The 13,344-nt window shown below is 41.2% G+C and overlaps 1 protein-coding gene across 3 annotated transcripts in view; it reads left to right on the top strand.

Moving 5' to 3' along the window:
• ARID2 (AT-rich interaction domain 2) overlaps positions 1 to 13,344 on the top strand; it is a 175,190-nt gene that overhangs the window by 116,017 nt on the left and 45,829 nt on the right. For all 3 annotated transcript variants that reach the window (XR_013347962.1, XR_013347963.1, XM_077833895.1), the window contains exon 16: positions 12,166 to 12,314. Coding sequence is in view for 1 of the 3 variants with exons in the window: in XM_077833895.1 (XP_077690021.1) it covers positions 12,166 to 12,314 (149 nt within the window). In the remaining 2 variants the exon portion in view is untranslated. The remainder of the gene's footprint in view (positions 1 to 12,165; positions 12,315 to 13,344) is intronic.

Here is a 13,344-nt window from a genome sequence, read left to right as displayed (position 1 = left end):
AGAAGCTCTTCATTTGGTTGTCATTCACTCCTGAAGCACACTGATGCAATTAGATTTGAACTTCAATAATCTACTATCATTAAAGAGGAAATTTATTTTAATTCCTGTCCCCCTACCCTACCCCTCCCACATACCCCCCAAAATCCTGCTGTTTTTATTTTCCACATGTGAGCTACCTGTGATAAACATCATATTTTGAGAACATTGAGTACATAAGGTGAAATTTTCAAAAGCGCTAAGTAACTTAGGCTCCTAAGTCCTATGACTTTGTCTGGTAAATGACGGAAGTGTTTTTGAAAATTTTGCTCATATAACTATTCACTGTACAAGTAGTGGTACACACAAACACACACATGTGTGACAATCACAAAGTGCATGTGTGTATGTGTGTATCTATATATTATTAGGGAGCAGAAGTGTAGAGTAAGGACCTGATCTTGAAAATAGCTCTGCATGAGAACAGGAATCCCCCATACGGAGCTGCATGAAAGACTGGGCCTCAATTATTATAACTCAATAGATCATGTATTCCATTTTGTAAAATTTAATCGTTACCGGTTTTACTAGTTCACTGTGTACCAGCTGTTTTGTTTTTTCCTACCTTTATTTTGTCTACACTACATTTTAGCCACTGTGCTAATGCACTGGTATTAACCATGATTTGCACTCCTGCAACTTGCTCCAGCTAACTTACTCCAGCTGACTGTTCTATTGACACACAACATCTAAAGGGTTTGCACTTGTGTAGCTGCGCTGGTGGCTCAAAACCCAGTATAGACCCTTTGACTAGAGTAGTCATTTTAAAAGTGAGGTGTTTCGGTAGGGTAGACTGCTGAATTTTGTAGAGGCCGGGTCCTTTGTGTTTGTGCTTACATTTTATCTAAAACTGAAATTTAAAGGATAGTAGGAGGCATTATTTCGAAGATGGTATTTACAATTTTAACAGAGTTGCCTGAGGTTGGGAGGTTGATTACACTGAAATATGAGACATAGATTGCAACATGAATTAAAAGAATATAATGCTTTATATGCAGTGTAGTTGTAGCTGTGTTGGTCCCAGGATATTAGAAAAAGAGCTCTGTAAGCTCAAAAACTTGTCTCCTTCACCAACAGAAGTTGGTCCAATCAAAAATATTACCTCATCCACCTTGTCTCTCTCCTATGCTTTATATTAGGGCTGTCAATTAATCACAGTTAAGTCACGTGATTAACTCAAAAATTAATTACAATTAAAACAATCGCACTTATAACAATAGAATACCAATTAAAATTTAATAAATATTTTTGGGTGTTTTTCAACATTTTCAATATTGATTTCAGTTACAACAGTGCTCACTTTATATTAGTATTTTTATTACAAATATATATATTGTAAAAACGATAAAAGAAATAGTATTTTTCAGTTCACCTCATACAAGTACTGAAGTGCAATCTCTTAATCGTGAAAGTGTAACTTATAAATACAGATTTTTTTTTTTTTGGTTACAAAACTGCCCTCAAAAACAAAACTGTGTAAACCTTTAGAGCCTACAAGTCCACTCAGTCCTACATCTTATTCTGCCAATCGCTAAGACAAACAAGTTTGTTTACATTGACGGGAGATACTGCTGCCTGCTTCTTATTTACAACGTCACCTAAAAGTAAGAACAGGCATCATTCGCATGGCACTTTTGTAGCCGGCGTTGCAAGGTATTTACATGTAACATATGCTAAATATTCGTATGCCTCTTCATGCTTCGGCCACCATTCCAGAGGACATGCTGATGATGCTCGTTAAAAAAATAAATCGTCAATTAAATTTGTGACTGTACTCCTTAGGGGGAGAATTGTATTTTACCCACTCTGTTTTACCCACATTTTGCATATATTTCATGTTACAGCAGTCTCGGATCATGACCCAGCATGTGTTCATTTTAAGAACACTTTCACAGCAGATTTGACAAATGCAAAGAAGGTACCAATGTGAGATTTCTAAAAATAGCTACAGCACTCGACCCAAGGTTTAAGAATCTGAAGTGCCGTCCAAAATCTGAGAGGTACGAGGTGTGAAGCACGCTTTCAGAAGTCTTAAAAGAGCAGCTCTCTGATGCGGAAACTACAGAACCCAAACCACCAAAAAAGAAAATCAACCTTTTGCTGGTGGCATCTGACTCAGATAATGAAAATGAACATGTGTCAGTTCTGTGCACTGCTTTGGATCGTTATCAAGCAGAACCCATCATCAGCATGGAAGCATGTCCTCTGGAATGGTGGTTGAAGCATAAACGGACATACGAATCTTTAGCTTATCTGGCATGTAAATGTCTTGCAACGCTGGCCACAACAGTGCTATGTGAACACCTGTTCTCACTTTCAGGTGACATTGTAAACAAGAAGCAGGCAGCATTATCTCCTGCCAATAGTAACCAACCTTGTTTGTCTAAGTGATTGGCTGACTAAGAAGTAGGACTGAGAGGACTTGTAGGCTCTAAAGTTTTACATTGTTTTATTTTTGAATGCAGTTTTTTTTCATAATTCTACTTTTGTAAGTTCAACTTTCATGATAAAGAGGTTGGACCACAGTACTTGTATGAGGTGAATTGAAAAATACAATTTTTTTTTTACAGTGCAAATATTCGTAATCAAAAATAAATATAAAGTGAGCACTGTACACTTTGTATTCTGTGTTGTAATTGAAATTAATATATTTGAAAATATAGTAAACATCGAAAAATATTTAAAATAAATGGTATTCTATTGTTTAACGATTAATTGCACTGTTAAACAATAGAATACCATTTATTTTAAATATTTCCGGATAACAGCGCAATTAATCCCAATTAATTTTTTAATCGCACGATTATCGCGATTACTTTTTTTAATCACCTGATGGCCCTACTTTATATTAATCCTGGAAATCTTTGTGTGGCATGAACTGTACAGTAAGGCCCTGATCCATTAAAGTACTTAAGCACTTTGAGCATTTGAATACTCCATCAAAGTCAATAGGGTTTAAACACGTGCTTAAAGTTGCACATGTGCTTAAGTGCTATCCTGGATCGGGGCCCATATGAATGTTTGTTTTAAAGCATGGAATATGCCATGCTACATATTTTCCCTTCTTTGTATGCTTTAATTTATAATCCTCAGGAGGGTGCCATCATAGGGTCTTACCTCCAGCTGGGTGGCTGAGTGAACAAACAGCTGCTTTCAAAGTCAGCATCAATGGTTTAGCTCAAGGTGTGTGCTTTGAGAATAGTGCAGCTGGCGTTGTTATCCCAGGACACCAATCATATCTGTTTCCATCACTACGTATCTGAGTCTTTGGCACAGGGAGAAAGATTCATAACTCTGTTATTTAAATCCTGCTCATAATCTATAGCATATGTTGATTCCTGTTATGGTATCTTCACTTGCTCTCTTAAACAATTAACTTGTTTAACAGTGAACATTTTGTAACTGCTATAGTTAAAAGTAACACCTAAGATTATTGTAACTGTAAGAATTTAGCAAAACAGTTTTTCTCAGTTTCACTTTGTGTATTTGAGAATGCTTTCTATACAGTCACTTTCAGTGTTCACCCTAAATACAGTCATAGATTCCAAGGCTAGAAGAGACCACTAGATTATCTAGTCTGACCTCCTGAAAGGCAAACTAGCAGAGTCTGCTGTGCCACAGTGCTGTGTAAAAGGAGCTAATTAAAACAATCCTTCAATTAGGCCTTGTCTCTGTGTAGGATCAGCCCTGATTCAGCCATTGGTGGTCAACAACCCATGTAGCTCAGCTTGTTTGAGGAGGGGTAAATTAAGCTAGCCAAATCTTGGCTTTACTTGTGTAAACCTGAGGATTTGCATCAGTGCACCTACACCTTCTGCAGGCCACCAGTGACTAAATCCCAAGTAGATAACAGGTCTTGGCAATGCTGAAAAGACCATTGTAATTATCAACAGGGGAGTAAAAAAAGCCTTATTAAAATGTTTCAGTTGCTATATATCTCCCTAAAAGTGGCTATATTTCAGTGCTGAAGTGATTCTAGTATGTCATTTATTAGTTTTAAGCCCCAATCCCACAACTTGTTCCATACTATTGGACTAACCCCCAGGGAGTCAGTAGGTCTGTGTGTGGTTCCAGGGGCTTTCCAGTGTGGAACAAATTCCCATTCACAACAAGTTTGTAAGGCACTTCAGACCTTTTTGGATGAGAGGCACTAAATAAATGGAAGATAGTTTTACTGCGAACACAATACTGTATGTGCTCCCCAAATAGCATAATCTAAATGTAAAAATAAGTCGTTCAATTGTTAAATCCCAGAAGACACACCAAAGGATGATCCATTCTCAAACCCCGAGCCTATAAATACTTAAGCGTGTCTACACACAGCTTTGTAGCAATATGACTAGGTTTAGTTAGAAGTGTGATTTTTTTTGTAAACTGTTGTAGTTATACTGGTACAACCCATAATGTTGATTCAGTTATACATGGTGCCTTGGTATATTGATATATCTTATTCCCCTTCCCATATAAGCATCTTGATACCTGTATACATAAAGCAGTACAACTTTTGTGTGTAGACTAGGCATTAAGCATGTGAGTAATACCACTAACTTCAGTGGAACTACTCATTTAACCACCTGCTTAAATGCATGCAGAATCAGGACCCAAGTCAGGGCAGTTGTTGTAGTTTAGCTTGGGTGGAAGTTAATTTATTTTCAAGGGCACATCTTGATCTGTGTTTCAGTTAGGGTTGCCAGGCATCCAGTTTTCAACCAGACTCCTGGTTGAAAAGGGACCCTGGTGCCTCTGGTTGGCACTGCCGACTGGGTCGTTAAAAGTCTGGTTGGCAGCTCAGAGGAAGCCCGGGATGAAGGCAGACTCCCTACCTGCCCTGGCTCCATGCAGCTCCCCAAAGCAGCTGCCAGGTTCTTGCGGCTCCCAGGTGCATGGGCGGCCAGGAAAGCTCCGTGCACTGTCCCTGCCCGAGTGCCAGCTCCGCAGCTCCCATTGGCTGGGAACCGTGACCAATGGGAGCTGTAGGGATGATGTCTGTGGGTGCAAAGGCAGCGCACGGAGCCTCCCTGGCTGCCTATTCACCATGGGGCTGCAGGGACCTGGCGGCTGCTTCCTGGGAGCCAGGACCCCGAACTCCCTCCTGCCCATCCCAACCCCCTGCCCCAGCCCTGAGCCCCCTCCCGCACCCAAACTCCCTCCTGGAGCCTGCACCCCGCCCTTACCCCAATCCCCTACCTCAGTCCTGAGCCCCTCCTGCACCCCAAACTCCTCATCCCTGGCCCCACCCCAGAGCCCACACCCCAAGCTGGAGCCCTCACCCCCCTCCCACACCCCAATGCCTGCCCAGAGTCCCCTCCCACACCCAAACTCCCTCCCGGAGCCTGCACCCCGCTAGATTAAAACTAACATGGATATGCCTACGCATGCTACAATCACACCTTTACTTTGCAGTGTAGACGTACTGCTTCTGCTGGCATTTTGGAAGTAGTGCCTCCTACAAGAAATGATCTCGAGAATTTGGGCATGCCACTGTTGTGTTCTTTATTACAGACTGAATAGGTAGTGAAGTCTATAGTTACAGTTGCCCAACACTTTCCATTATAGGATGATGTTTTCATTTGCTTATAACTTTGCCAAACTTCAGAAGTTTGGGCTGAAATTTTCCATGTGAGGTATTTGTTTCAGACAGATTTTTAAAAAATTTCTGGTAGATCACTTCAGCCATTTCTTATAATGAAATGAAGGGGGGAATATAATTATGTTTAAAAATTGTTAAACCTGTTTGTTGAGAGCTCTAATGCTTTCATGCTTTGGAGCAGGGACTTGAGCGGGGGGAGAAATAGCTCAGTGGTTTGAGCATTGGCCTGCTAAACCCAGGGTTGTGAGCTCAATCCTTGAGGGGGCCATTTAGGGATCTGGGGCAAAAATTGGGGATTGGTCCTGCTTTGAGCAGGGGGTTGGACTAGATGACCTCCTGAGGTCCCTTCTAACCCTGATATTCTATGACTCTATGAAATTTTGCAGGAGAGATTGATTATTCTGGCATCAGGGATGTGCCTTTTGTAGTCCCCATGAAACTGCCAACATTTGGCCAAATTATAGTTTGCTGAAAAATCTCGGTTCCCACATGCTCAGTAGATTTCTGTTAGAATTTGACAGCTACATTTTCCAATGATTCCATCTCCATTTCCAGCTCCATCTCTTCGCTGCTCCTTTGTGCTGACCAGACTCTCACATATGCTATCTCTACAGAGGAACTGAGCATGATCCGTCCCTGGGCTGTAGGAGCTGCTGTGTCACCAGGCATAGGAACTGAGAGCGGGGAGACTCTTTCCAGTGCTCTTAGTGCTCCCCTGGTGGTAGCCAGGCAGCATGGAGGAGAAGGAGGAAGTTGCCTAAAGAAATGCAGAGGCATGAGGAGCAGTGTGGGGGAAAGGGGAAGAGATGCAGGGCAGGGGGACAGCAACAGGAATTCAGAGGGAGGATAGGAACTGGTGGGAGGTGTGTGTTAAGAACAGGAGGGAGATGGGGGCAGACGACAGAGCAGAAACAGAGTGGGTGGGAAGAAGGGAAGGAGCGAGGATAGGAGAAGAGTGTGGGAGGGCAGGAGCCACAGAGTGGGGAGGATAGGAATGGAGTCAGGAGCCAGGCAGGGATGGGGGAAGGGAAGGAAGATGATCAGGAGCCAGTGGGTTAGCAGCTGTTGGTGGGGGGAAGGGTGCTAGGAGCAGAAGGGTCTGTAACCATTAGAGAACACTCCTCTATACAACCTGGAATTGAACCCAGAATTCTGGAGTCTCTACATTCCTGATGATCTAGCAAATAGCTGTGAAAACCCACTGCCAAAGTGTGTGTGTCTATCTCAGGGGCAGGCAAACTTTTTGGCCTGAGGGCGCATCAGGTTTCTGAAATTGTATGGCGGGCCAGTTAGGGGAGGCTGTGCCTCCCCAAGCAGTCAGGCATGGCTGCCCCCCCCATCTGACCCCCCCGCTTCTCACCCCCTGACAATCCCCCCGGGACTCCTGCCCCATGCAACCCCCCCTGTTCCCTGACGGTCCCCCGGAAACCCCTGCCCCATTCACCCCCACTCCCCACGCTCTCAGTCCCCTGACAGCCCCTAGACCCCCCGCCCCTAACTGCCCCCCACTGCCCTATCCAACCTCCCCCCCTTCCTGACTGCCCCCCCAGGACCCCTGCCCCATCCAACCACCTCTTCTCCCTGACCGCCCGCAGACCCCTCGCCCCTAACTGCCCCTGCCCCAACTGCCCACCACCACCCCATTCAACCCCCCCCTCCTTCCTGACTGCCTTCCTGGGACCCCGCCCCCATTCAACCCCCATTCCCCGCCCTCTGAGCACCCTGCCCCCATCCACGCCCCTGACCACTCTTTGAAGTCCCCTGCCCTCTATCCAACTCCGCCCCTGCTCCCTGCCCCCTTACCGCGCTGCCTGGAGCACCGGTGGCTGGGGGCGCGGCTGCACCAGGACAGGCAGCCGTGTTGCACAACACAGAGCACCGGGTCAGGCCGGGCTCTGAAGCTCCGCCGCCCAGAGCATTGCGCCGTGTGGCGGCATGGCTGCGGGGGAGGAGGGAACAGCAAGGGAGGGGCCGGGGGCTAGCCTCCTGAGCCAGGAGCTTAGGGCCCGGGCATGGCAGTCACACAGGCCGAATGAGGCCTGCGGGAACTAGTTTGCCCACCTCTGGTTTATCTCCATCTAGTGTTAGGTCCACATAGAAGATAGCCTTCTACTGCTACCAGATACTCCATGAACTCAAGTGGTAGAGATCTGTATTGCGTATCTAAAGATCCCAACCCTACTGGTGACCTATTTGGGGATTCAATATGGTTCCGCAGGATTAAATTTCTGTTTTTCAGTTTTTTTAAATTTAGGAAATTACAGTTAAAAAGATGTTAAAAAGAATATTAAAGGTGCGAAGTCTAGCAACAAACAAGGTGGGGGTTTACAGACAAGTGTCCTTCATTACAGAACCGTGACTTATTCTGGAAGCACAGCCTGTCCTGTATATTGAATGAAGCAGGGGTCCTGTGGAAAAATGTAATTGTGTAATTAAAGACTGTATCATAATCCATATGCACAGGGGGGGCAAATTAAGGTTGCATGGGCAATCTAACTTTTGAGTGTTTGATTTTGCAATCTTAATTTTCTTTTAATGTTGTTTAATGTCATTCATATAGTGTCCACTTGAATTTGCCTACAACATAAGGTGTTTTGTGAGGATTCATTGTTTAGTACTTGTAAAATAGCTTTGTGATTCTAAGATGAAAATTGTTATATAATCTCAAAGTTATTCTTGTTTATGAATAGTTGGACATCAATGCCTCGTCTTCAGTCAGCAGCAGACATATTTTTTTAACTCATGGACCATAGGCGCTACATACATTTCATAATGTTTTTGTAGTCTGTCCCCTTCCTGTCTTTCATGGTTTGCAAATTTATTTTTGTTTTATTGTTTTGGCAATTCCAGTAGTGCTTACCTGTGGTTTGCCAGAATTGGTATTTCCTGAGTAACTAACTGATGAGTACTCTATATGGTACCTGCAAGCAACAGCAGAGAAAACCATATAAGTATAGTTTACAAATGAAACATGTTAAATAGTTTGTTGATTTCAGTTCCCATAACACTAATCTAGAAATACTGAGAAATGATGTTGAAAAGACTTAAGCAAAGTATTGTACATAATTTTTGAAGGTGACTTGAAAATGAAAAGAAAAAAATGAGCCTTGTCCTTTTTCTCCCTCATGATGTACACATTGCTAAAGAGGAGTACAAAAGAATAGTGCAGGCATGTACTAACAAAATCAGAAAGTCTAAAGCACAAAATGAGTTAGAACTAGTAAGGGACATAAAAGGCAATCAGAAGAGGTTCTTTAAATACATTAGGAGTAAGAGAAAGATGAAGGAAAGTGTATGCTCTCAACTGAGTGGGGTAGGAGAGCTGATGGCATCAAGAAAGCTGATGTATTTAAGCCTATTTTGCTTCAGTATTCTCTGAAAGGTTAATGGTGTCCAGATACTGAACACGAGTAATATTAACAACAAAGCAGAAGGAATGCAAGCCAAAATAGGAAAAGAACAGGCTAAAGAATATTTAGATAAGTGAGATTTATTCAGATTGTCAGGGCTTGGTGAAATTCATCCTTGAGTATTTAAGGAATTAGGAGAAGCAATCTTGAACCATTAGCAATTATCTTTGAGAACTCCTGGAGGACAGGTGAGATCCCAAAAGACTAGAGAAGAAAAACACAGTACCTATCTTTATAAAGGGGGAATACACAGGATCTGGAGTATTATAGACCAGCCAGCCTAACACTGATACCTAGAAAAATACTGGAACAAATTATTAAACAATCAGTTTGTAAGCACCTGAAGGATAATAGAGTTATAAAGAGTATCCAGCATGGATTTTGCAAGGACAGATCATGCCAAACCAACCTAATTTCCTTCTTTGACTGGATTACTGGCCTAGTGGATGTGGGGAAACAGAAGATGTGATATATCTTGATTTTAGTAAGGCTTTTGACACAGTCCCACATGACATTCTCATAAGCAAACTAAGCAAATGTTGGTTAAATGAAATGACTATAAGGTGAGCCCGCAAGTGGTTGAAAGACTACCTGGAGTAGTTATCAGTAGTTCGCTGTCAAAAGTGGGATCCCACAGAGATCAGTCCTGAGTCTGGTATTGTTCAATATTTGCATTAATGACTTGTCTAATGGAGTGGAGAGTGTGTTTGTAAATGTTGTAGATGACACTAAGTTGGGAGGGGTTGCAAGCACTTTGGAGGACAGGATTAGAATTCAAAATTACTTTGACAAATTGGAGAATTGGTCTGAAATCAACAAGATGAAATTTAATAAATACAATGCAGAATACTTCACTTGTGAAAAATCTAATGCACAACTACAAAATTGGGAATAAATGGCTCGGTGGTGGTATTGCTGAAAAGGATCTGGGGGTTATGAATATGACTCAGCAATGTGATGCAGCTGCAAAAAAGGCTAATATCATTATTGAGTGTATAAACAAGAGTGTTGTGTGTGGTAAATGTCCTGCTCTGCTCAGAATTTAAAAGGCCTCACCTGGAGTACTCTGTCCAATTTTGGGCATCACACTTTAGGAAGGATGTGGACAAATTGGAGAGAGTCCAGAGGAAAGCAACAAAAATGATGAATGGTGTAGAAAATCTGACCTTTGGCGAAAGGTTAAAAAAACTGAGCGTGTTTAGTCTTGAGAAAGGAAGACTGAGAGGAGTAACAGTTTTCAAATATGTTAAGGACTGTTACAAAGAGGATGTGATCAATTGTTCTCCAGGTCCATTGAAGGTTTGACAATAAGTAATAGGCTTAATATGCCCCACAGAAGATTTAGGTTGATAGTGGGGAAAACTTTCTAACTATACAGGTAGTTAAGCACTGGAAATAGGTTTCAAAGGGAGGTTGTGGAATCCCATTATTGAAGGGTTTTAAAAACAGGTTGAGCAAACACCTGTCAGGGATGGTCCAGTTTAGGTGGGCCTGCCACAGCACAGGAGGCTGGAATTGATGACTTCATTAGGACTGGAAGGGACCTCTATTTCTGTGATTCTGTATATAAAGGGAAGTCTGAAAGGTGGGTTTATTTGGTTCTTTTACACACACTGCTGTTTTTGGTTTTTAACCTTAGGAAAATTAGGAGTGTCAAGTTTTTATTTTTTGAGGAGTTCTCATTGAAGGTCATCATGAGCTCTTTTAGCATTAAATTAAACAAATAAATTGTTGAATTTCTGTTGTTCAGAAAACATACTCCTTTTTGAGGGTAGGGGAATGCACAATTCAGCCTTTCTTTATATATCATAAAGAACAAAAAAGGCACATACCGAGTTTTAAAAATGACCTGTAAAGGGAAAAAAGATCATTTTTACTCATTTTTAAAAACAGTCCCTTGAAACACTGTGGGGTGGAGGGTGGGTTTCCGTACTGAAATGGTTTTACTTTCTCTTAAAGCACATTGTTATGTTATACGGTTGGTCAGGAATGCTAGGCTTCTAGTATTCTCTATAACGGTACGTAAGCTAACTTTTTTACAGGAACTCAAAGAATCTTTGCTCGTGTGGAGTCCATGAGAAAGTCCTTTCGTCCTCCATGCACTAACAAAATCACACTGGGTGAATTTTACATTTGAGAGAGAGAGTCAGGGGGTGAGATTTTTCAAAAGTGGTAGTAACTTTTGATACCTCATTTTTACCTACCTAGTTACTGACTTGTAAAGATAGTGCATTGAATCTTCTGTGAAAGGGTTCAGTTTAGGTGTTCTAGGTATATTGGGTTAGTGAACAATATTCCTTGTAAGCAGAACAGAAAAGGTCTAAAGCAGGGGTCGGCAGCCTTTCAGAAGTGGTGTGCCGAGTCTTCATTTATTCACTCTAATTTAAGGTTTCGCGTGCCAGTAATACATTTTAACGTTTTTAGAGGGTCTCTTTCTATAAATCTATAATATATAACTAAACTATTGTTGTATGTAAAGTAAATAAGGTTTTTAAAATGTTTAAGAAACTTCATTTAAAATTAAATTAAAATGCAGAGCCCCCCGGACTGGTGGCCGGGACCCAGGCAGTGTGAGTGCCACTGAAAATCAGCTTGTGTGCCGCCTTCGGCACCCGTGCCATAGGTTACATACCCCTTGTCTAAAGTATGTTCAGGTCTCCAAAAATTGTGTAACTCATACTTTAAACTACACTCTCGAATAATTAATAATATGACTCTTCACTATAAAGTTACCACTCCTGTATAGCTATTGCTAATGTGCATGTTTTGTTTATTGCTAAAGGTAAAAAAATTTACTTTTTAAAAAGCTGCCTATTTAGATGCTGCAGAAGTAACCAACTATTGTGTTCCTCTGATTCATAATTCAGTATTTGAATTTGTGCATAAATTACAGCAATTTAAGATATCAGAAGAATCTGTACAAAACATTATTCAAGGGTTATCAAATAATATTTTCCTCTAGTTTCATTACTACATATGTTACCACTTACTCAAAGTTCATTGGGTTAAAATCTAAAACTTCATTGTTAATACAGTGTAGTATAAAAAGCAATAGAATAAACTGGAAAGTGTGTGTTTTTATCTTCTAGTATGTTGTTTTAACCCTTTGTGTTTGAAACTTTTCTACAGAGTACACCTGTGACACCAGTACCAACAGTGCAAGTACAGGGCCAGCAGATCAATTTGCAGCCTTCTTCATATCCAATACCAAGTCAACATGGCGAGCAAGTGAAAAAACCTGGACAGAACTTCATGTGTCTGTGGCAATCTTGTAAAAAGTAAATAGCTCTTTTATTTAACAACAGTTTACTCTAACATATTGCAGAAGCTCTTATTTGGAATATGATCCCTGAAATTATTATCTGTTCTCTTTCCTGAAGTGTGTCTACACTGTATCAGTCATCTGATGAGAGAAAAAAATATTAAAATTTCAAAAGAAGTTGGAGTTGAGGTGGAGGGAGTGCAGATTTGCAACTTCTCAATACCATTTTTCAAAGCAGCTAATGTATACATTGTGAATTGCTTTTTATCTAAAGTTACTTCAGTGAAGACTAAAATATTTGTATGTAATTATGTAAGTCACAATAACTGTATTCCCTAATTTTGAAGTTCTGCATTACAAATATAGGAACAGTTACTCTTTTCTTTTTATTCAGCCAGCTTTGAAACATTAAATGTGTTCCTTTCTCATATTTCCAGTTTTGCAAGGGGTGTGCACCTTTTATGTCCTAGCCAAACTCCTGTTTTAATTGAGTGCTTTGGGGATTCGGAAGCAATTAAATGAGACAAATCTCTGACTCAAGTTGCTTACACTCTAAAATAGACAACACAGCTAGGAATTGTTTTTAAAAAAATAAAACAAGAGTGAGGAAGAAGGGCATGCTTGGATGAGCATTACAGAAGTGTAAGAGCATAAGCAAATTGCTACACATGCTTCTTGACAATTCTTTTTAAAATAATATATCAGATTTAGGGTCAATGTCTAGAGTAATTATGGGGTGAAGGCTGATGATTGAAAGATAATAGCAAAATGTAATGGTGATTTGGAAGGAAAGAAGAGAGGTTGCGTAACACGGGTTTGAAGGAACTGGCAGTGTCATGAGCGAAGATGTGAGAGCACACTTAGGAGGAGACAAAGGGAGCTGAACTGATTTGTCAGAATGTAGGGTACGCTCAGGGCAGTAGTATGCAACTAGGGGTGAGACATTAGCATGTGGAATTGGGATGACTCTGAAGGTGAAGATGAGGCATATGAATTTGATATGGAGGAATACTAAAAGCTAGTTACTGTCTATCTACCAAAAATTT

This window comes from Eretmochelys imbricata, chromosome 1 (assembly GCF_965152235.1).
Source record: "Eretmochelys imbricata isolate rEreImb1 chromosome 1, rEreImb1.hap1, whole genome shotgun sequence".
Lineage (NCBI taxonomy): Eukaryota > Metazoa > Chordata > Testudines > Cheloniidae > Eretmochelys > Eretmochelys imbricata.
Note: the sequence above shows the minus strand (reverse complement) of the source record. Positions and strands in the feature narration are given on the sequence as shown.